The sequence below is a fragment of the Capricornis sumatraensis genome, chromosome 11, assembly GCF_032405125.1.
Source record: "Capricornis sumatraensis isolate serow.1 chromosome 11, serow.2, whole genome shotgun sequence".
Lineage (NCBI taxonomy): Eukaryota > Metazoa > Chordata > Mammalia > Artiodactyla > Bovidae > Capricornis > Capricornis sumatraensis.
In genome coordinates, this window is record NC_091079.1 from 8,672,462 (window position 1) to 8,698,198 (window position 25,737).

The 25,737-nt window shown below is 38.8% G+C and overlaps 1 protein-coding gene across 1 annotated transcript in view; it reads right to left on the reverse strand.

The window, feature by feature from the left end:
* RIMS1 (regulating synaptic membrane exocytosis 1) overlaps positions 1-25,737 on the reverse strand; it is a 596,921-nt gene that overhangs the window by 479,476 nt on the left and 91,708 nt on the right. The window contains exon 2 of the mRNA XM_068983550.1: positions 13,086-13,166. Coding sequence (XP_068839651.1) covers positions 13,086-13,166 — 81 coding nt within the window. The remainder of the gene's footprint in view (positions 1-13,085; positions 13,167-25,737) is intronic.

Here is a 25,737-nt window from a genome sequence, read left to right on the forward strand (position 1 = left end):
AAAATCCACTGAGCTAGCTGCTCGCGGCTGGTCCTCAGCTTAAGGTATTGCTCAGAGCATCATTAAAACAGGACCTAGTTCAGTCAACAAGAAATAATTGGTGAGAGCAATTAATGTCTAGTAAATTTATACCAAATATAACTGTTACATATAAAACTACTACAACTCTATTCCTAAAGAATTAAAGAATTAAACTCTTTAAAAACTAGGAAGTTGAAGGAGGCATCTTCTCCTCTGAGAACTCAGACAGAGATAAACACAAAATTAAAATAGCTACATCAGAAAGAGGAGCTTTGTAAGACTTTGTAAACTGGCAGAAAATGACTTGCAGAAACTAGCAAATCATACAAAGAGAATGAAGTCTATAAAAGCCACACAATTAAAAAAAAAAAATTCTGTCGCTTCCTAATTATAACCATGAATTGGAAATGTCAGTGTTCCCAGTACTCTCTATTTTCAAGTTACTGGCTGTTCTGACTTTATTCTAAAAGACAAAAACATGTTTTTTATTTGAAACTTTTTTCTATTATCACTTGCTCAATACGATTCCTACTATGTTTGGTAATAGAACTATAGACTATGACATTGAACATCTTTTATAGTATAAGAAAAGAAATGAACCCAGGAAAATAATAAAACTCATCACATTTTGATGTAAACATGTAGCTAAGAGAAGTCCAGAAACAGCTGCTTGCCTCTGAATAATACATTCATTCATAATAAAATATATAGCTAAAAGATTCTTAGCAAATGAAAACACATTCTCTTTCTTCTTTGCTGAATTTCACTCAGAAAAATGAGACACCTTTCAAAAAAGGATTATTATTTTTATGAGTATGTATTTTTAAAATATTCATTTCCTTTAGTGTATGCAAACCCTACAAAATTATTAAATCTATTCCAACAGAATATTAGAGTGAAAAAAAATCATGCCAAAAAAATTTATTTCAAATGGTAAAGTCTAATCATGTTTCAATTATACTCAGGTTCACTTTTCACTATTTTTAACCTTCAATACTTGAAGTTCTATGCAAATTTACCTAAAGTGATAAAGTGAGATTCCTAAATTTGTCACTTATATAAGCCATTGAAGATAAATTGGAGATATATAATAGGGTGCTTAAGACTGTATGAAAAAATGTTCCCACACATTATGCATTTAATGAAGAGAGGACTAATCAAGTATATTGAGGATTACAAACATGAACTGAAGTCCCCTCCCTCCAGTTCTCACCAGAAATTTCTCCTTCATTGCTTTAAAAACTTCCTTAAATGCCACTAAACTTCACTGAATTCTATTTCCTCCACATCTCTGGCCACCAGCAGAGTCTATACCACCCCAACTGCCTCCCAAAGTCCCTCATCTTCTTCGTACCCACATTGGATCATGAGTCTCCCTTCTTTGAAAGGCCTCAAGAGGTTGTTCACAGTATTACATAAAACCCCAAAACCCGAAAAGCCTTCGGGGTGGAACCTCGCTTATCTCCTCCACCGCCCGCCTCCTCACTTTTCTCTGCCTTTCTCTTATTTTTCCAACCCCACTACACAAATTTCCTTATAAGGCCCACTGCATGTAGCATCCTCTGTGCCTAGAATTCCGTTCCGCTGACTCTTCTCCTTGCCGACTTCTTATCTTTCAAGTCTCTCCTTAAATGTCATCTCTTCCCAAGTCTTCCGTGAGCCTGCTCCCTGGACAGCTTCCCCGTGTGGTCTCCATCCCTGCACTTGGTTTAGGCCCTAGATTAGAAGGAAGAGTTTTCATCACGTATCTTATTTTGTTGTTAAGATCTTCTCCTCCATACACGAAGTTCTATGAAGACTCTGCTTTGTTCAGCATCACCTCCAGTGCCTGGGGCCAGGCTCTGCATATGGCACAGAGTAAATAAACATTTGTGGAAGGAGAAGGACTAGCCAGATTCACTGCAGAGACAGCAGTGCACTGCTTCCCCACCGCACACTCTTCCAACCAACTTTAGACATTCGAACCCCCCTTGCTCAATGCTACCTTCTCATCCAAAGCTGATTTGACAGGTTCTCACTGAAGAACTAGACCACAGCCAGGCTGAGTTCAGAACGCAGGAGACTTTGGAAAAGATTGGGTATTAATCTACATAACATCAGGAGCACAGAACACCAGGAGGCTCAGGAGGAGCTGAGGGTCAAGATCAGGGAAATCAGGGGAAAGCAGGCTCGATTTCAGCACCCAAGGCATCTCTCCTAGGCTATGCAGAAGAATCCTCAGATTCATGACAGAGGTATGTCTGAGGTGGTGATGGTCTGCCAGTGGGTTGCCCAGTTTTCTGTGTTATCCATGGCCTTCTGCCATCTGTTACTGCAGCGAGACATGAAGTTCTGGGCATCAGTACTCACAACCTAAAGATCACATGTGGTGAGCAGACCTTAAAAGCACAGTCACACAATGACAAAGGTTGCTGTCCAACTGTTTACAACCTCAAAGACACTTCTGTTTGATCTGATATCCATTATGATACATAAGTTTGCTATTATATATGTGATTTTAGTGAAAAAACATATTTTCAAATGTAAACATATATGTAGATTTCCTGTAGTATTATGGGAAAAGTAAATATATTAATAGGTATTTTTCAATCATATTTTTGGTCCTCAAAGTAGACTATTTTAAAACTAAGTTTACTATAAGATGCCACATTTCCATGATTATTAAATTCATTCTAGTTCCATACATGTTGGTCCTCAGAAGTCCCTGTGTTATAATCAAATCTGAAGGAAGACTGTTGTTGCTGAAAAAATCCATGCCCCTGATAGCTGAAAAAGTATGTCTAGTAAAAGAAAAATTTGGATGCAGGCTCCCTGTCAATTCAAGGCTGATTCATCTGAAGCTGTGAGAAGGGAAAAGAACAGAATGTGTGTGGCACAAATGCCCATGTCAAAAGCCTCAGCACAGATGTACCCAATGATCCAGTTCAGGATGTGAGTTCCCATGGCACAGGAAGACCATTTCTGGGAAGGAGGAGGTGAAGAGGACAGAGAGAGAACAGCCAAGTAAAATCCTGAGACTAAATAATTTGAATTTTTTATCTAGAACCTAAATTCATTTTTTGTTAGATGAATGAAATTGATAATTAATTACAGGACCTACAAACACCTACCTAGCAAAACAAAAGAAAAATAAGTGAAAATAAATGCTATAACAAAACCACTTTCTCAATTTCTCCAGTGGTAATCAGATAAACCAAAGAATCTCAACAAGATTTAAGAACTTATACCTTCAAGCTCTTTCTGATACTAAATTTCTTTCTGATTGACCTTTAACTACATTGATCCCAGACTCTGAGGTTACACTGATAATTTTTATATGATTCAGTTAGTCTCACAGAGAGAGAGAAAGAGAATTACGTTTATTTTATGGGAATTGGAAACCAAGGCATCAATAACCACAAATCAAGAATGGTTCAATAGTTAAATAGAACTGACTTTGGAATGTGAGTTGTTCTAAAGATGCAGGGATTTCACATGATACACTTACCTAAACATACATATATATTCTTATAAAACTTACAAATATTCAGACAAAATGAACTTAGTAAGAAAAAAACTCACTACAAAGAAAAGATGATGGCTTCATTGGTGAAATCTACCTAACATTTGAAGAAAAAATTATAGTAATAGTTTACAAACTTTTCCTAGATAGAATACTAGTAAATGCTTCCAAATTCATTCTATGAGGCCAGTATTATCCTGATACTAAAATCATACAAAGGCATTACAGTAGACCAATATCACTTATATATACATGCATAAAAATAATCAGAAATATTAACAAATCAAATAAGGCAACAAATAAAATAGATAAGTGGGATTTATCACAGGTATGTAAGAGTGTTTAAACATGAAAATAAATCAAGGCATTACACCATATTAATAGAATAAAGTTCAAAAAACACATTATTATCTCAATAGATGCGGGAAAAGCATTTGAGACAATCCAATTCTTTCAAGATATGAGCACTCAACACACAAAACTTGGAATGAAACATGCTAAACCTGATGAAGAATATGAATTGAAACTTCACAATTAACACCATATTTAATCAGTATAGAGACTGAAAGTTTCCCTCCTAGTATCAGGAGCAAGACATGTATGTCTGCGATCACCGCATTTTGACAACTAGATGTCCACATGGGAAACTGGATCCTTACCTCACACCATATGTAAAAAATAACCCCAAATGGATCAAAAACATAAATGCAGGAAACAAAAGTATAAAATTCTTAAAAGAAAACCTAGGTGGATATCTTTATGACCTTGAATTCGACAAGAAATTCTTAAATACAACACCAAAATTACAAATAATCAATGGAAAATAAAACTATTCAACTTCATCAAAATTAAAAATTGTGCCCTACAAGAAAACAAAAAGACAAGTCACTAAATGAGGGGAAGTATCTGTAAATCATTTATCTTCCAAGAATATAGCATCCATTATATATATATATCAGGGGCTTCCCTGATAGCTCAGTTGGTGAAGAATCCGCCTGCAATGCTGAAGACTCCGGTTTGATTCCTGGGCTGGGAAGATCCACTGGAAAAGGGATAGGCTACCTACTCCAGTATTCTTGGCCTTCCCTTGTGGCTGGTAAAGAATCTGCCTGCAATGTGTGAGACCTGGGTTCAATCCCTGATTGGGAAGATCCCCTGGAAAAGGAAAGAGCTACCGATTCCAGAATTCTGGCCTGGAGAATTCTATAGACTGTATAGCCCATGGGGTAGCAAAGAGTCAGACATGATTAACTGACTTTCACTTTCATATATATATAAACAATAAAGAAAAATAATCCAATAAAAAATGGACAAAAGATTTGATCTGTATCAAAGAAAGCATACAAATAGCCAATGGGCATTTAAAAAGATGTTAAACATCATTACTGATTAGGGAAACACAAATCAAAACCACAATAAGATAACCATCCACACACATCACACTTAACAAAGATGGCTGTAACTAAAAAGACCAACAATAACAAGTATTGACAAGGATGTGGAGAAATTGGAACCCTCTTATATTGTTGGTAGAAATGTAAAATGCTGCAGCTATTTTCAAACACAGCTTGACAATTAAAAAAAAATGTAAACATATGGTTGCCAAATGACCCAGAAATTTCAGTCCTAGGTTTATACTTAAGAGAAGTAAGGACATATGTCTATGCAAAAACCTGTACATAAACATTAAGGGTCACTTTATACAGCATAAAAAAATTGGAAACAATTCAAATACAGACACAAGAGTGGTGTATATGTTCCACTGTACAAGTGGTATAATGCAATACTATATGGCAATAAGAGAAGTGAAATACTGATAAATGCTATAATATGAATGAATCTTGGAAATATGCTGTTAAACCAAGTTATAAAAATGACAGCATACTAATCACACATTACGTGATTTGATTTATACTAAATATCCAGAATAGGTGAATCCATAGAGATGGAAAATAAACTAGTGGCTTCTAGAAGCTCAGTTTTCAGGGGAATAGGGATGATTCTAATGAATATTATGTTTTTTTTTTTTTTAATAATCCAGCATTCTTTCAAAATTGCATAGTGGAGACAGTTGTACAATTTTGTAAAAACTGCTAACTTTTTGCACTCATTTCACATGCTAGCAATGTAATGCTCAAAATCCTTCAAGCTGGGCTTCAACAGTATATGAATTGAGAACTTCCAGATATGCAAGCTGGATTTACAAAGGGCAGAGGAACCAGAAACAGAATTGCCAATATCCATTGGATCATAGAAAAAGCTAGAGAATTCCAGAAAAACATCTACTTCTGTTTCATTGACTACTCTAAAGCTTTTGACTTTGAAGACCACAACGAGCTGTGGAAAATTCTTAAAGAGATGGGAATACCAGACCACCTTACCTGCCTCCTGAGAAATCTGTATGCAGGTGAAGAAGCAAATAGAACTGGACATGGAACAGTGGACTGGTTCTGAATTGGGAAAGGAGTACATCAAGGCTGTATACTGTCACTGTGCTTAGTTAACTTATATGCAAAGTACATCATGCAAAATGCTGAGCTGGATGAAGGGCAAGCTGGAATCAAGACTGCAGGGAGAAATATCAGTGGTCTCAGATATGCAGATGACATCACCCTTATGAAAGAAAATGAAGAGAAACTAAAGAGCCTCTTGATGAACATGAAAGAGGAGAGTGAAAAATCTGGCTTAAAATTCAATGTTAAAAAAATGAAGATCATTGCATCTGGTCTCATTGCTTCATGGCAAATAGAAATGGGAACAATGGAAACAGTGTGAGACTTTATTTTCTTGGGCTCTCAAATCACTGCAGATGGTGACTGCAGCCATTAAATTAAAAGACACTTGTTCCTTAGAAGAAAAGCAATGACAAACCTAGACAGCATATTGAGAAGCAAAGACATTTCTTTGCCAACAAAAGTCCATATAGCAAAAGCTATGATTGTTCCAGTAGTAGTCATATATGGATGTGACAGCTGGACAATGAAACAGGTTGAGCACCAAAGAATTGATGCCTTCAAACTGTGTTGCTGGAGAAGACTCTTGAGAGTCCCTTGGACTGCAAGGAGATCAAACCAGTCCATTCTAAAGGAAATAAACCCTGAATATTCGTTGGAAGGACTGATGCTGAAGCTGAAGCTCCAGTACTTTGGCCACCTAATGCTAACAGCCGACTCACTGGGAAAGACTCTGATGCTGGGAAAGATTGAAGGCGGAAGGAGAACAGAGGACGGCAGAGGATGAGATGGCTAGATGGCATCTCTGACTCAATAGACGTGATTCTGAGCAAGCTCTGGAAGATGGTGAAGGACAGGGAAGCCTGGTGTGCTGCAGTACCTGGAGTCTCAAAGAATTAGGCAGGACTGAGTGGTTGAAAAAGAACACTAACTTTTACCCTTTGAAAAGGTGAACTGCAAGTATGGCATTTATTTATCTATTTATTTTTAGAAGCAGGCAACCACCAACAAAACAAAGGAAAACTGAAAAGACTGAGCTGAAGCATGATGGATGTGCCTCCCTGAATCCAAGTTATTCTTGATCATGTCACTGTCAACAGTCATATAAAAATCGTTTGTCTAAACATGGTTATTCCTTGGCTATACATTCTGTTTCTAAGTTTTTACTCTCATTCTAAATTTACAAGTTCTAATGTTGCCAATCATTCCAGTTTTCCCAGGGCTGAGGGGGTTCCCAAGACATGAGACTCTCAGCACTAAAACATGGAAAATTCCAGGAAAACTGAGGAAAGTCTGTTCTTGCCTGTTTTTGTATAATTTACTTAATTCCTCTTCTCTTTAATTCCTATCATGTTCTCCATCCTGCTTTTTCCTTTTTTTTAAAAAAAAATCTCAAGTATTTTAATAATGAAGTTGCTCCTGAAATTCACTTTTTAGAGACATAAAATTAATCTTATAGAAATCATTCTCTGTAAAATAACTTTGAAATTAAATTTATCTGAATCACCTTGCATACACTTGAAAATAACACATTATTGTGTGTGTGTATATATATATCACTATGTTCAGATTCTTTTCCCTTATAGGTTATTACAAAATACTGAGTACAGTTCTAAGTGCTATTTCACTTGTGTTCATATTTTATTATAAAATAATTGTTCACAAATTAGCATAACTCATGTAAGTCTCTCCTGAGTTTGGGGTATGAATAGCCAACTGCCTTCTGGATGTTTCAGTCAGAGATTTCTTTGGCCACTAATACATACAGTTAAAGGGGCTTCCCTGATAGCTCAGTTGGTAAAAAATCTGCCTTCAATGCAGGAGACCCGAGTTTGATTCCTGTGTCAGAAAGATTTGCTGGAGAAGGGATAGGTTACCCAGTCCAGTATTCTTGGGCTTCCCTTGTGGCTTAGCTGGTAAAGAATCTGCCTGCAATCTGGGAGACCTGGGTTGGGAAGATGCCCTGGAGAAGGGAAAGGCTACCCACTCCAATATTCTTGCCTGGAGAATTCCATGGGGTCCATGGGGTCACAAAGAGTTGGACATAACTGAGTGACTTTCACTTTCAATTTTCACATACATCTAAAGCTAAATCTAAACTTGTTTTAGTGCCTAAATTAACTCTTCTTGCTATGATCACATCCACCTACTCTCTTGAGATAAAGTGAATTATTTCCTCTTCACTTGACTCTATTATCAAAGCTAATGAATCACTGTGCTCTGATTACACCACCCAGGAAACATTCTCAAATTTGCCCTATCACTGCCTCACTTGCCTAGACCTGCTTCCATCCACAGCTGGACCTGATTGGTAGACTGAAGGATTGTCAGTCTTCTAAAATCCATGATCACTTTGAAAAACTAAAAAACCTCATAATGTTAGGTCAACTTTCGAAATACTGTATTAAAACTAAACCAAAGACAAGACCAAGTGTGTAGCCTATCCTTTCCAAGTTACACCAACATCCTCTTCCCTGGGGTTTCCCTGGTGGGTTAGACAGTAAAGCATCTGCCTACAGTGAGGGAGACCCGGCTTCGATCCCTGGGTTGGGAAGATCCCCTGGAGAAGGAAATGGCAACCCACTCCAGTACTCTTGCCTGGAAAATTCCATGGACTGAGGAGCCAAGTAGGCTACAGTCCATGGGGTCGAAAACAGTCAGACACGACCGAGCGACTTCACTTTCACTTTCCTCTTCCTTAAAGACACTGGTGCTGCACCTCCTGAAGCCTTTATAAATCTCTACACCACACCCAAACATATTCACCCCACCCTCCCACACATGCACTCTCACTCACACAAATACACAACACACAGATACACATACTTGCACGCTCTCAGGCTCCAGCAATGAGTACATGTTTCAAATCACCACCCACAACCTGATGTTTTGGGGCACTAGTTAATTACTTCCTTCTTCTAGAGACTTTGTTCTAAATTCAGACTCTGAAAGTTCTTCTCTGACCTCATCAACCCCAAAGATAATAGGCCATTTTCTCTTTTATAGACATACTTCTAATCTTGCAGTTATCATGTAGCAATAGTTAGTTGGATTATATAACTGCTGCTCCCAACTTGAGAGGGCTTTATCTATGCATCTCATACCTAAAGAATAGTAGCTATCAGACTCGATTTGTTCAACTCCACTAATCTTTTTGATCAACATTTAGAAAACTAAGATCATGGCATCTGGTCCCATCACTTTACGGCAAATAGATGGGGAAACAATGGAAACAGTAAGAGACTTTACTTTGGGGGGCTCCAAAATCACTGCAGATGGTAACTACAGTGATGAGATTAAAAGAAACCTGCTCCTTGGAAGAAAAGCTATGGCCAATCTAGACAGCATATTAAAAAGCAGATACATTACTTTGCCAACAAAGGTCCATCTAGTTAAAGCTATAGTTTTTCCAGTAGTCATGTATGGATGTAAAAGTTGGACTATATAGAAAGCTGAGAGCTGAGGAACTGATGCTTTTGAACTGTGATGTTGGAGAAGACTCTTGAAAGTCCCTTGGACTGCAAGGAGATCCAACTAGTCCATCCTAAAAGAAATCAGTCCTGAATATTCATTGGAAGGACTGATGCTGAAGCTGAAACTCCAATACTTTGGCCATCTGATGGGAAGAACTCATTGGAAAAGACCCTAAAGCTGGGAAATATTGAAAGCAGGAAGAGAAGGGGACGGCAGAGGATGAGATGGTTGGATGGCATCACCGACTCGATGGACATGAGTTTGAGTAAGCTCCAGGAGTTGTTGATGGACAGGGAAGCTGGCGTGCTGCAGTCCATGGGGTCATGAAGAGTCAGGCACGACTGAATGACTGAACTGAACTGAACTTTGATTAAGTGATGACAACTTAAGCAGCATGCTTAAAATATGACTGAGTGACATTTTAATAATAACTGAAAAAAGGATCTTCAGATCGTTTACATACATGATTATCAAAATACAAATTATATTGACATGTGCAGCCATTGACCTAGACTTGTAAAACAGACAGCACTGAGTGACCTGAACACAGTGCCTCTATCGCTGCCTCTCTCTTTGCCTGCTCACCATGCAAAATCACCATCTCTTCCTCTTATTTTTTTCTTACATTTATACAAATAAAGTATTTCCACCCACTTAGATATTAAAAGAGTTATAACAAATGCCCCTGGGGTCAATTTTTTTTACTCTCTTGAACTATTATTATCATTTGTTGGCAGCATTTGCTATTCTGGGACACCCTCCGTGACTCCTTCCACCTGGCTTCTGGTTCTCCTACTTCTTTGACCAGTATTTCTCAGTTGAGTCAGGGGAGCCTCTTCTTTTACCCACTCATTAAACACTGGTTTTACTCAGGCACTCTGTTACTTTTTCTAACTCTGTACCCTTTGGTGATGTCAACTACTTTCCCAGCTGAGGGCTTTGGGTTCATATACCCAATTCGTTCTTGAACATATACTCCTGGATAATGCACGGGTGCCCCAAATCATCCTATCAGGATCTGAACTCCTCACTGCCCACCCTACTGGTTGGCCTGGTTTACTTCTTTATCTCCCCACGTCAGCTGCTGGTCCTCAATCACCCAAACAACTGATACAACAACCCCCCTAAACTCCTTCCTTACAAACCATATTCAATTGACAACTAAGCACTGCCCATTTTTCTTCTTACTGAGCTCTTAAAATGTTTCCTTCCCACACCCTCTGCTACTTCTGCAGGTCAAGACCTCATCCTTCTCTGGACAGTTGCAATAGTACCTTAATTGATCTGCTTGTCTCCAGTTTTGCCCACATCCTATTCATATGCCATTATTCTTATTTCTGCCAAAGTAAGTTATACATATTTTATACACACACATACATACACATAATGAAAATCTGACGTGTTAAAATACATCAGTGCATGCTCGAAACTAAATGTAGTATTTATTAAATTTTATTTTGATCCAGTTATCATATACAGAAATCTAACCTCATCTTACAGTTGTAACCCAGGATGCCATCTTACATTTTCTGTTCCATTCCAAATGTAAACATAACCTCCACACTAAAAAACTAGCTTTTATTGATCTTTAGCCCCACTGATAGGTTGTAATGCACATATTTAAAAACACTGGCCTACAGGCTAAAGCCCATCCTTGGTGTCCTCCTCACCCCAAATTACTGTCATTCTTTTCATAGCAGCCTAGAAAGGGGCTTATATGGAAATAGAGAGCTCAATTTACAAATACCACTCTCTAGAGAGAATCAGTAGAAATGAGGAATGGACTGCAAACTTTAAATTCTTCAAGTCACCTAAAGAGAGGTCCACTGCTGTAATTAGTTAAGTGTGGAGTGAAGAAAAAGGATTATCAGAAGAAGAACCCAAAAGCCACTCTCAGTCATTTTACTCAGAGAGGCTACCAGGAAGGTTCCACTAGGTTCACGGTAAGTTACAACAGCTTTCCACTTCAAGGAGTCCATGGAAAGCAGAAGCAAAATAAGAAAAAATAATTAAGGTCTCTTTGGTAAGGATGTCGATTGTTGCTTCCTATCTGATAATTCCAACCACTTCAAGGAGTCCATGGAAAGCAGAAGCAAAATAAGAAAAAATAATTAAGGTCTCTTTGGCAAGGATGTCAATTGCTGCTTCCTATCTGATAATTCCAATCTTATGTGGACACTGGCATAAGTGGTACAAATAAAAATGGAATCTCAATATATGAAACATAACACATCTTAAAATTCATGTTAATTCCTCAGAGAACTTTCCCCAAAGTTGCTTATTTTCTAATGCCTGGAATATATGATGGAAAGTGGGGATTGTAAGTTTTCCATGAATTTTCAAAAAAAGTTCCACCATCAAGAAAATGGATTTATGGCTAGAACATGTATAGAACAAAATGGCAGCATCATTAAAAGTAGTTCTTCCAACTTAAAACTTTTTTTCAATGCAATTATAAACCATTTTTACTACAGTTAGGTGAAAATTATTTGTGTTCCTTGAGAAGTACTGACCAAGTGTGGAAGATGATATTCAAGTACACATAGATAAAATCTATAACCCATTTATGGAGCCTCTTGAAATTTATTTACCCAGAATTTATATCTTAAACCAGAAATAATTGTGTATTTGTGACTGTGTGTATGGAAAATACAAGCATTTAAACATTTTATTTAATTTCAGTTTTGCTAATGGGAATAAAAACTAGACACAGCGAAAGAATTACAAAAATTTACTTTTCTTTTCATAGCCTTTTGACAATCTTATTACTTTATTTTGGTTTTACTTCAAAAAATTGTCAGATAGCTAAGGAAACCTATAAAAAAATCACTCCTAAGACACATTTCTTCAATGGCTTTTGCAAAAATAACTTGGAAGGAGGCATTTCCCTGGGAGTAACTACTTGGCTGTATTGGTTATGGTAACAGTATTACCACTGCTGAGACATTTTAAGGAAATGTTTAATTTTTCTTACCAGGAGCATACTTTTATTCAGAAGATTGAATAGATTTGCTGCTCTGCAGAATTTTAAAGCTCTTTACATTTCACCTTACAGAAATGCACATTTGCAACACAGTTCACTTATTTAGTTTCTCCTCTAATTCCCTTTCGTAGGCCATTTAATCCTAATGAATATCCGCACTTGAGGTTACAATAATAAAAACAAACTGACGGTCCATCCCTCTTTCAGATTGTCCCTGACCTTTACCTGACACAGTGAGAGGGTGGTTATGAACAAGCCATGCACTTCCCTTCTTCACAGTTAGGAAAGCATCCCCTCTCTGCACCTTTTCATTACTTTCTCGAAAAGGGTCTCAGGCTCGAATCCACATACTTTCTAAATCCGAAAGGTACAGAGTTTCTGATACCACAGAGTTCCCCAATACAAGTCTCTATCCTATAATTAGCTTCATGCTTCCCATATGACATTAGAAACACTGCTTAATGAAGATGCTTGAAACACAGAGCTCAGTTTCCAGATCATTTTATCTAGCTCAGTAGTAGTCTTTTACCCCCAGACACCCCAGAGCAGCCAGAGTTTGCACTCCCACATGCACTGTGAATTAATACATCTGGAACCAGAGATCTGTGTTAGAGACGACAGTTTCAGTCAATAAAGCCAATGCCATACTCACGGTGGAGGCTGGTGGGGCTGGTGTTCAACATTTCTTGGGGCTTTGCAGGCAGCAGGCTTCACCATGTCCCTGACCACACACCTGGGGCGCATGATAGACAGCACAATGCACTATTAATTATAAAATGGGGAGAAACATCTGGAAATTAAACACGGTACTGAAAACAAGTTTACGAGAACTGTCTGCAAGCCCCTAAGTATTAACCTGGAGGCCCTGAGAAGCCCTGGGAGTTAGGAACCTTCAGCTCATGCTTCCAAGAGCTCAGTTATACCGAGATGAACTCCATACTGGTGCCGGCCTCAGTATTGGATTTCCTGTTTAGTACCAATAAAATGATTCTCATTAGGCTTCCCCATAGAAGCAAAGCTGCTGAAAACTTTGGCTTCACCCTATAAAGACATCTGAAAGCATAAACATAGGAGCAGCTGTTGAGCTGATACGTTAAAAACAGGCAGGACTTTCTGTGACTTTGGCTATTTTACTGAAAGACATGGAATTTTGTTTCATGCCCTTCATCACCACATAGATCTTTCCCTTTAAAAAAAAAAAATAAAGCAGAGATCTGAGATTGTTCTAAATTCATTCAATCTAAGAAAGGAGGAAGAGTCAGAGGGAAATGTGCATATATAAAGTGTGTGTGTCTCCATAATATGCAAAATAAATATGCTAGATGCTTGCACAGTGTGAAAATAGGCAGGAAAAGGTCTTTGGGTCTTAAGTTGTCCATCACGGAATAAATAAATGCAGAGGATGGGTCACAGCTGCAAAGGGCAGCAGGGGGAGATGCCCTTAACCTGATGTCAACAGGACTTAATGGAGCACTGGGGAGAATCACAGCATAAGCCAGATAACATAGCCCTCTGAGGCTGTCCTTGGATGGCTCAGATATCCCTCCACCTCAGAAGCCTTGTATAAACCTTGGTTTAAATAAGGAAGCCCTGTTTAGAAAGTTGAGACCCTGATTCTTAGACTCTGCTAAATGGAATAACCACATAGGACTTGGGATTCTCAAGCATGAACCTGGTTCTTAACTTTGACAGTGGTTTTGAATGCACTTGGAGATCTGACTACCTGTAAGGCCAGTCATGCTATTCAAGAGGTGGCTCAGTGAGTGGTGAGGTACTGGCAGATAAACTGTTTTTCCAGAGCTAAAAGCTGCACGGCAAAATTCTCCACTTCTGAAAGAAATGATACAGGCAAACGCGGACACTGCACAGAAACGTGCGTGCACACACACACACACACACACACACACACACACACACACACACAGAGCTAAGTCCAAACAGGATCAAGTAAGACTTAGAAAGCAATATATAATGTGACAAGAAAAGAAAACGGTGCCACTTCAAAGCCACCCCTCCTGGGCTCAAAGGAAAGAAATGTAACTATCTAGAGTGAATGCTAAACTCTTAATGGACTGGTCACCAGTCACTGGAGGAGAAGGCCACTCTGGCAGGAAGGTTCAGAGAACATTCAAGAAGGCAGTTGCCAAGGAGAAGTCATACCCCAGGGTATTACTGAGCTATGAAATGTTAATATAACTTACTCAAGTACAGTGCACAGGAAGTTACATTTCCCTGCACTGGGAAATCTTTAGCAATTCTCACTCAACTAAAAATAGCCCACATGGCATGTTAAATCTTTACACACATTGGTTTGTGAAAATATCGGAAATATCACCAACTTTGGAGAAAATCTTGAAGAATTATATGGAGAGAAACCATATGCAAACTTCTGTCTTAGTTCATTTCCTTTTTTCTTTTTTCCCCTCCTGAAAATTCAGGTATTTAGGCAAAGTTTTGGGAAGGAAAGAAATCTGCCACTCAATTAGAGTTTTCCTTCAATATGTTTTTAAATAACTCTTCTCCAATAAAAGTGGATTATTAGACAGTCTGTGTAAGAAAATTCTCATTTAATCTTAAGAATTCAGTGGTTTTGATTTAAAACTATAGTAACTGGCATATTTCATCCGTCTGCCTATACTATAGAATATTTTTTATTTATTTATTTTTATTTATTATATTTTTATTTTATTATTGGAGGCTGATTACTTTACAATATTGTAGTGGTTTTTGCCATACACTGACATGAATCAGCCACGGGTATACGTGTGTCCCCCATCATGAACCGCCTCCCACCTCCCTCCCCATGCCATCCCTCAGGGTCATCCCAGTGCACCAGCCCTGAGCACCCTGTCTCATGCATGGAACCTGGACTGATGATTTATTTCACATATGATAATATACATGTTTCAGTGCTATTCTCTCAGATCATCCCACCCTCACCCTCTCCCACAGAGTTCAAAAGACTGTTCTTTACATCTGTGTCTCTTTTGGTGCCTCGCATATAGGGTCATCATTACCATCTTTCTAAATTCCATATATATGCGTTAGCATACTCTATTGTTGTTTTTCTTTCTGACTTACTTCATTTTGTATAATGGGCCTCAGTTTCATCCACCTCATTAGAACTGACTCAAATGTATTATTTTTAATGGCTGAGTAATAATCCTTTGTGTAAATGTACTACAGCTTTCTTATCCATTCATCTGCTGATGGACATCTAGGTTGCTTCCATGTCCTGGCTATTATAAACAGTGCTGCAACGAACACTGGGGTATACATGTCTCTTTCAATTCTGTTTCCTCGGTGTGTATTCCCAGCAGTGGGATTGCTGGGTCATATGGCAGTTCTATTTCCAGTTTTTTAAGGTATCGTCACACTGTTCTCCATAGTGGCTGTACTAGTTTGCATTCCTACCAACGATGTAAGAGGGTTCCCTTTTCTCCACACCCTCTCCAGCATTTATTGTTTGTAGACTTTTGGATAGCAGCCATCCTGACCGGCATGAGATGGTACCTCACTGTGGTTTTGATTTGCATTTCTCTGATAATGAGTGATGTTGAGCATCTTTTCATGTGTTTGTTAGACATCGGTATGTCTTTGGAGAAATGTCTGTTTAGTCCTTTGGCCCATTAAAAACCTCATTTGAATTTCTAAAATTTAAAGCTCTTTTTGGATAATGAGAATAAATACATCAATACTCAAAAACAATGTTGCTAGAATTTAAATGTACTTAATTTAAAATATACTAACTTAATTTATATACTAACTTAACTTTATTTAAAACAAAATAAGAAAACTAATTTTTCATACTACCTTAAATCCTGATCTGAGGTCTAGAGTGAATCAGCTAGCTGTTGAATCTGTTCTCAGGGAGAAAGTGATCAGTTTCAGATTGCTAGTCATTCAAACAATTTGAGGGGGCACTAAGATATGCCAATATGTATTCCTACATTTTCTAATCTGACTTTCTAAGCTGAAATTGGTTCTAGGGAAAGAGAAGAAGAAAAAAAGAAAACCTACATTAAGATACAGAAAATAATACAATGCCCTCCTCAGATTTTTGTCAGCCTGAATGAATTAGCAATTTCTTTAAAGTTATACTTGGATTGTTTTGTCTGTCCTATTGCAGTTTGAGGGATAAACCAAAGTGGTTTCACCAGTTGTAATGTGTGGAAACTGTTCAGTCGACCACTTCCCATTCTCTCCCATGCATTAATCGTAACACAATAACAGGGACCCCTCATACTTAAACACAACAGTGATATATCAGCACATTGCAGTGATCAAGGCCACAGATAAGCCACAAAGCTGACTTTCCAGAAAGGCTGTGGATGCAGAGACCAAGAATCCAAGAGGTGCAGCCTCTGATTCCTGCAAAGTCCTCAGTTACTTGGGAAAGAAGGTGGACCCCTCACCATCTTGGTGGTGCTTGCGAGCACCCCTTATCACTCAAGCATCACTGAGGATTTATCCACATGAGGCATCCTGCAAGCATCTCAGGGAAGCTCCCCCGGACTCCGCCTTCCGCGCGGTTGGGTTTTATGAATGATTGCAATCAATGCTGAACGACTGCCAACTGCCCACCCTTCCCTGCACGGTACACACAAGAGAAACTCACCCTGCCGCAAGCCCGCAGATGAGGCTGTGGCAAGGCTTTCAGCTCCCCAAACAGGAACTAAATGTGCTTCCAGAGACTTAGAGTATGTGAATGAAATATTCTCAATGCCTTCAAAAGGCACAATTTACATAATCACTTTCTCTCTTTTGAGTTTCCATTTTGGTGCCTGCAGTCACCAGCCCCGCTTTTGCCTCCCCTTCCCTGCAAAATAACTAAAAAACAAAACAAAACAAACAAACAAACAAAAACCTGTTTTATGAAAGTTTATCTCAACAGAGCTTGATGACAAGGTCATGAGTCTAGCAACTGACCAGCGAGCTGTACCGCAGATGATGACACCTATGCATTTCTGCTCTCCATTTTTGTGGTTTTGGACTTCACTGGGGTTTCTCCTTCAGTGATAGAGACAATTACACTGAAACAGGGCTAGGGGAAAGTGTGTCTGCGCCTACTCCCCGGGTAGGATTGTACTAGTCTGCATTTGTCACAAGAGTTTGTCAGTTACAACGACATCATGTTGAGTAAATGAAATATTTTTCAAACGTACAGTATTCTAATTTGCTGATCACCAATCAGACACACAGAAGTAAGGGAAAAATAGGCAAGAAGAGGGCTCTGTAATCAGTTGTTTTCTTCTGAACCTTCTATTCAGCCCTTGAGATCCTTCTTACGCAAGACATTAGGCAAAAGTACCAAAATGTGTGCAAAAGTCTTGTCTTCACCCTGATTCTCTCTTAACTGTAGGCGTCCAGCTGTTTCCCCAACACTTTTGCTTGGGTTTCCAGTAGGCTTCTTAAAATCAACACTTTCAGTCGGAATCCACCTTTTCTCAGACACCTGACCCTCCAGGGCCAGCACCGTCTTGGCGGGTTGTAAACGGTTTCTCTAGCTGTTCAGGCCAAAAGCTTTAGTCTCGATGCCTCACTTCTCTCACACCTGTGTCCAGTCCATCAGATTTAATTCTCCTTTCAAATACGTGCAGCATTGGCCCATTTCTCCTCCTTCCCCTGTGGCTACCCCGATGGGCTTAATGCTACTTTTCACTGGATTCCTGAATTAGACTTCTCACTGGCTGCTGGCAGAGACCCTTTGGAAAGATAAATCAATCATGACTCCTCTGCTCCAAATCCTGCAATGGTGCCACAGTTTACCCACAAAAACGCAGGAGTGCTTGGAATGTCATCTGGCCTCACATAATTCCCAGTGTTCTCCTACTATCTCCTTCCCAGCATCCACACTCCACCCATGCTACCCCAGCTGCAGTGACCTTGCTGCTGGTTCTCAGACACACCAGGACCTTTCAACCAAAGATTCCCTCCCTGATGTGTACTGGACTAACCCCTCTCCTGTTTGCAGTCTTGGCTCAAGCGTCAGTGTTTGGTGGTTCCTACACGACTTCCCTCCGTACTGCTAGTCTGCCCCCACCAGACTTTCAGTGTCCTTCGCCTCTTCTTGCTCTGGTGGTGCTGAAGGTTTAGGCACTAAGTCGTGTCCAACTCTTGTGACCCCATGGACTGTATCCTGCCAGACTCCTCTGTCCATGGGATTCTCCAGGCAAGAATACTGGAGTGGTTGCCATTGTAAACCTGCCTCTCCTCTTCAACCCAGCTTGAAATACCAGCTGCTCAAGAGGAAAGATCTCTGTTTGGTTCACTGGCAAAGGCCCAGAGCCTAGAACAGGGCATAGTCACATAGAACATCATAGTCACTCACTACATATTTGTTAAATGAATAAGACAAAATGCTGTATATTTCCAGCTTGAGTAACTAACATGCTAAAACACAGTTATTTACAAATAGATATAGGTAATACTTTTTTGCATGATTACAGCATATTTATATAAAATATCTGCAAAATATAAATTCATGTATGACCAACAAATTTTGTGATTTGAATAATCTACTATATTTGTTTTTATATGACATGAATAAGGCTTATTCTCTTTCTAAATAAGAAAAAATGATTAATTTTGTGGAAAAGACTCTTTAGTGTCACATTGTTGCTTCAAAACAATGAGACACTATTTAACATCTAGTATCCTGCTCTTTTATCAAATAAAACTTTAAAGTAATTGTACATGAGGTAATTCTTGAATAGTAAAGATAGAAAATTAATCCCCCTTTCTACTGATTTTTCTAAACAGTGTAGGAAAGCAACAAACAACTTCTGTTTATTGTCATCTATTTTGAAAATGTCCAAGGATATTCAGTTAATATCCTATTTAATCTTCACAATGCTCTGCAAGGAGATCTGATTGTCCTATTTGACAGATTAAATAACTACAACTCTAAGAGATTAAATTTATTTTCCAATGATAACTGGCAAATGTTAATATTTTAAGAAGCCAAGATGTGTATCAAGTTTTGTTTGGGACCAAAGGTAATGTCTTTTCCATCATTCAAAGATGCCCTCTGACATTAACACTCAAAAGATGAATGAAAATTAATACAAATCCATCATGAAGCTACAGAGTCCAGTATCCTCAGATATGTTTCAATATAATTAATTTCATGATATAGGCATATTAGTGAAACTATTCAGATATTTCACATAGCTGAGTGTTCTTGAAACATTATTCTAGTATTCCAAGACCATATTCTCCAAATATACCCACAGAACAATGGTGACAGCAGGTGTCAGGTTGGCTAAATTAGAAATGCAGAGTGACCTTGAGATCATTGGGAATGTAAAACTCAAGGCAGGTCATATTGTATATAGAGAAAAACAGCTTATATAAGAAAAAGAGTCAAGAAAGTGAAAATAATTTTAAAATTACTTGCAAGACAAATATAATTTGGTTGATAAAAATCTCTTCAAAAATATTTTTCAAAGGAGGTCTTCAAAAGTGATCTTTTCATTTCCATTTACTAATACTGAAAGAGAAAAACTTGAAAATATTATTTTACAAAACAAATTTTAAAAGTTGCATATTTATGTCTACTTAGCAGTGAACCGATAAGCGTGATGGCTGCTACCCCTAAGATGAAGATGAAACAGTGACAATTCTACACCAGACGGGAAAAGTGGCTGTTGCTATTTTGAAAAGCCAGATGTACTAATCACAGATGTTCAGGGTGTGTTCTAGCTCTGATGTACATCCAGAGAATGTTCAGAAGCTACAGAAGAGCGACCTTTATTTTAAAAAAGACAACGAGGACAGGTAAGTTAGGCTCTTAACTGTAAGAAAAGGGAACCCAGCTGGCCAGTTTCCACAGTAAGCGGTGAGGGCAGTTAAATCTCCCTTAACTAGGCCAGGAATTTATTCACAAAACCAGACTAAAAAGTATAGGACTCTCAAATAAAGGTGATAACAAGATATCGATTTGCTACAGAGATTAATGGGTGATTTTAAAGTTGGGAAAAACAATTTTCTCAAAGAACTTATAAGAAGGAAAATAATACATAAGAAATCAAGCCCTTGGTCTTCTGGACCATTCAAATCTGCCTGTTTATCACCTCTCATGTCTCTAGGATGCTAACAGGTTTGGTTCTATAAGGCCCTAATATTGTTTCCAACATGGCAGCAATATGCACAATTAACCTTTTACCCTAGCTAATATTTCCTATTAACATAATCAGTTCCTGTCTCCATTTGCCATTCTTGAAATGTTACATAGACCTATGGACTTATATCTGCTACCATTCCCCACACACCATCCTGCTGACATTTTTCTAGTTATTAATCTGTGTGCATTCACCAGAAGCCACCTGCTGCCTGCAAGATAGAACATAACTTTAGAAAAAAGGAAGATTACGAGAAAATTCCTGCCACTAAACCTGCAAGAGAGACTGACTTGTGTGCATTCAATAGAGGGGAAAAATCTTATCTAGTAAGAGGTAAGGTATTTCCAGCCAGAAGAAACAATCCTAGAATCAAGGCAGCAGAGGCACCAATGAGGCAAGGGAGGCCTGAGCCACCTTCTGGACCCTCCAAGACTAAAAGTGAGGGGTGGGGAGACTTCAGTGGAAATGCAGGAGGTTGAGGGGAAAGAGCAATGTGCAAATAGTGAGGTAAGCTAGGTAGAGAAAAGAGTCTGAGGAAGCTTTTAATTTTTTTATATCTATAGACACAATTCCAGGTGATGAAGTCACCCTGGCAAAGGGAGAAATTAAATGGATGGAGAAGGGCATGGCAGAGGATGAGATGGTTGGATGGCATCACTGACTCAATGGACATGAGTCTGAGTAAGCTCCAGGAGATGGTGAAGGACAGGGAAGGCTGGTGTGCTGTAGTCTGCGGGGTGGCAGAGAGTCGGACACGACTGAGTGACTGAACAACCAAAAAGAAAGCATATTGATCTAAAGTGAATGAGAATGGTTGTATCGAGGGATAATCTTGGAACCAGCATACAGTTTGGAGAAGGAAATGGCAACCCACTCCAGTACTCTTGCCTGGAGAATCCCAGGGACAGAGAACTCCAACAGTCCACGGGGTCAGAAAGAGTCGGACATGACTGAGCAAACGCTCACTCACTAACATATGGTTATCTTAAAGGGGGAATGGTTGATAGTCGTTAGTACTTCAATTCCATTCATAAATAGGACCTCGCCCTGATCTGATCCATGGATCAGGAAGATCTCCTTGCAGGAGGAAATGGCAACCCGCTCCAGCATCCCTGCTGGGATAATCCCATGGACAGAGGAGCCTGGAGGGCGACAGGCCTTGGAGTCCTAAAGAGTCAGACACGACTGAGCAACTGAGTGCGCATGCCCACACAGTGCCATTCACAGCCAGCTCCTGGGCCTTGCAGCCCAATCTGGGATCCTTACTCTGAACTGTGGCTCTGTCTCACGCCTGGCTGAGGGTGGTCTCTCCACCTAAACAAAGGGCCACCCGATTGAATGATTGAGAGGAGACAGACTGTTGGGTCAGCAATAATACCAAGTTCCAACGAAACAGTAGCACAGAAAGTCAAGTAGGTAAAACTGTCTTCATTAATCAAAAATGCAATTCAGGAAAACAAGATGAATTGCAAGAAATGCAAACCTATTCAGATACAAAAACTCTCCAATAACAGAACAGGAAGAAGACAGTGAGTGATACCAGCTCACATTTCGGAGTGTCTGCCTTGGGCCAGGAGCTGAGCTGAGTATCCCACATGGCTTTAGCACGCCATCTGCTCACAGGTCATAGGTGGCCCTCGGTGTGACCCAAGTTACATGTTTACTTGTATTACCCTTTCTTCTCAGAAGCACAACTCATTTCAAAAACTACACACTATCTGTGAAGTGCTTTGTTTTGATCAAATAAATTATTCCATTGTCATTCAAGTGTTAGCATGAGACACAAGATTGTAATTGAGAATTTCAAGCTTTAAGCACCTCACATCCTCTTGTGACATTTCAGGATCCTAGAAGAATAGAGAGCTGTTTGATAATGCTTATCTACAGTTTAATGTCCAGGATAAAAAAATTCAATTCGGTAGCAAGGAAGGATGAATGGTATTTGTAAGGATTATTGCCAGAGCTTCTTTACAACTAATGATTTTCCTGCTTTTTATGTGTAACACAAAGTTATAGCTCTTTAAATAACGGTTTTAGGATTGTTCTACGTGTGTCTTTTCTCCACAAGTATTCCTTCTCCTTGCTCATGGGAAGACAGATAGCTAAATAAATATCTACTAAGAGGTCCATAATAGTTCCTTGGTGGGATTTAAGTGGATTTTAAATAGATAAAATGGGGAATTGGAACTTGGAAAAGCATTAATGAAATATTTCAGGTATCGTTTTTAATTAATTATTACTAATTTCTCATCTGATTCACCTGGCTGGAAAGTTAGAGAGAAACTGGAGTCAATCAGATATGAAAATACATTGCTCATGGACTATATATATAAATTTTCATATAAATATGAAAGTGCTCAATACTAAATATACACTATTCCTTTCCTATTGTAAATGAAAATTTCTTTATTTTTTCACGAGGCCATGATGCTTTTTTTTTTTTTTACCCAAAATATGACAAAAAGATGAATCCAAATCATTTGGACACATCAATAGAAACTTTAATACCTGAATATGATTGCTTCTTGGTCTAAATATTTTTGATATTCAGAATGAGAATATCAAAAAACTTGTAAATCATTTTTCCCTCCCCTTCAATCAAACTGATGAAAATATGTACAGATATTTAGACAAATAAAAGAGGTATGAGATTTGGAGAAGTAATCCACAGACTAGGACTGCTGACTCCTCATTTACAAGGGTAGACACTCTCTGAGCACTTTTGACTTAATAAGAGTGTCATTCTTGTAGCTTCCAAGGGGCTGACGATCCCTAAACTATCATTTCCAGAATTCAATTTCCACTACCTATCAGGTTTGAAATCTGTCTACCTGAAAACCTTCCTAATGACTGAGCCAGATCACACTGAAGTACTAAATTCAGTGTCCCCACCCTGACACAGACTGAAACACCTCCCAAAGTCTGCCTGGTAGTCAGTTAAACCCTCCTGTTACTGATGTCCACAATCTTGGTGCCCTGTGGCCTCTTACTTTCTCTAATGGCCAGTAAGGCATTAGTCCACTGCTTCCAAAGTCATGTTCTTTCTGGAGTGAACTGCTTGAGTTGATCTTCCTCAAGTGCCATCTTCTCCTGCCCTCAGATTCCACAAAAGGCTTCCCATCCCTGATCATGTCAAATACACACACCGCTGCCTAGTTCCAGGGTCCCACCTACACACATCCTCATTCACTAATCTCTTCCTCTTAACTCCTAACAGAGTCTGTTTCTCAAGTTAGGTGCATCCATCTCAGTATTTCAGAACATCCTTCTGTTGCTTGCATCTCCAGTTCATATGCCACATGTCTTGCTTAAAATGATTTGCCTCCTTTTTCCTCTCCATTCAGTTTTAGTTCTTACAAAATTCAACTCAAATGCACTGAACTCTAGGAAGCGTTTCACGCTAAAGAATTCCATTAATCCTTCACTGGCATCTTCTAAGAAACAAATTAGTCCTTATGTATGGACAAAAAATTTTGTTAACAGCTGGAAAGACATTCAGGAAATGCATGTTTTAGAAAAAGGACACGAAACGAAAGTTTGTTCCAGGAACCTGACGGGGGAGCTCCGATGACCATGACATCTTTGTGATCAATGAATGAACACTCACAGGACAGCTGCTCTGTGCCAAGCACCATGCCCCGTGCCATACCATAACCTGAAAGCAAGTCAGCTTGCTCATCAAGAGCAGCAGGAAATTACCAACTCACATTTACTGAGCATTGATCACACAGACTCGTTTAAGCCCCTATATGCATGAACTCATGTGATCCTCACAACTCTGTATGGTGCTCAAGCTAAGTGACCACATGACAAAGCATTTATAAAAGCCTAATGTGTACATTGCAACAGGATTCATTCCACAACTGAGCTCTATTAGTATACTATTTTAATTATGTGAAATTGCTTAAATTCCTCCTATTTTAATATAAAACATTATCTGCAAGTACAGAAACAACAAGATTAAGTGTAGGAATCTATGCTAATAGTGGAATAGAGGCTGCCTTTTCCCCCTACCAATTGTTTAAATATAAAGTTTATATTCATTTTGAAGAATAAAGCTGTAGTCTATTTTATTTTTAATGTATATATACACTGTCATGTCAGTTCTCCAAGGTCATAAATAATTATAATTCCATTATAACATATAAGTAACATTCAGGTTGCTTTTTAGCTATCATTTCCAAAGTTCTAGCTAGTCTTTCCTAGAGTTTCCTTGGAATACACCTCCTATGCACATATCATGAGTAAAGAAAAACATGAGAGGTTCTTAAACGCCAAGACTTAAATTCAACACACCTTCCATCCAAGTCGCTGATTTCCTCTATGGCTCTTATGCTTCTGCTGTAGGCAAATCTGAAGGCACAGAGACGTCTCTGCATGTACTTGAATTAAATATCTTTGCTACTTTCTTTTTCCAAAAGCAAAGTCCTTTTATATTTCAAAAATCATGGAAATGGAAAAGTAATCACTCATCAAGAAGAAAGAGTTTGAAAAATATATCATCATTGTTTTACGAATCCTTTCAAAATTTTAAGGATGATCTTTTGGTCATCAGCCTCAAGAACTAAGATACTTTAAAAAAATATTGAAGTATAGATGCTTTACAATCTTGTGTTAGTTTCAACATGGCAAAGTGAATCAGCTATACAAATCTTTGCTTCTTTCTCATCAGCCCCTCAATTATGCCTCCTAAGGCACTAGCTCGGGAAATTGGCCCACTCTAGGTGCAATTCTTTTGGTAAACAATTCTCTTAAAAGCTGGCTCCATTTTTTGTGAATATTTTCACTCTAGGTCCACAGGAGGAATATAAACTTAAATTTTATGATGCTCCTCTAATATCCAGGTCCTAGAGAAAGGCCAACTGACAGAAGTGATATTCAGGGGGAATTATCAGTGCATGGTTTCCAAAACATGGTCACAGAGCCATCCAAAGAGGTTTTTAAAGAAACAAATTCTTTCTTTGGGTCTTAGCCCAGACCTCAAGAGGTGAAGTTTGGGTCCAGAGATTGGCAAGTGGTTAGCTTCTCTGGGTGATTCCAATGCATCCAGGCAGGCAATTGCTGATGAATGAGCAATTCAGTGACTGCACTGGATGGAGTCCTTCCTTATATGAAGCTAAGCCACAAGAGCCCTCCATAACTCGGGCCACATTGTCATGCTGCTAAGTCGCTTCAGTTGTG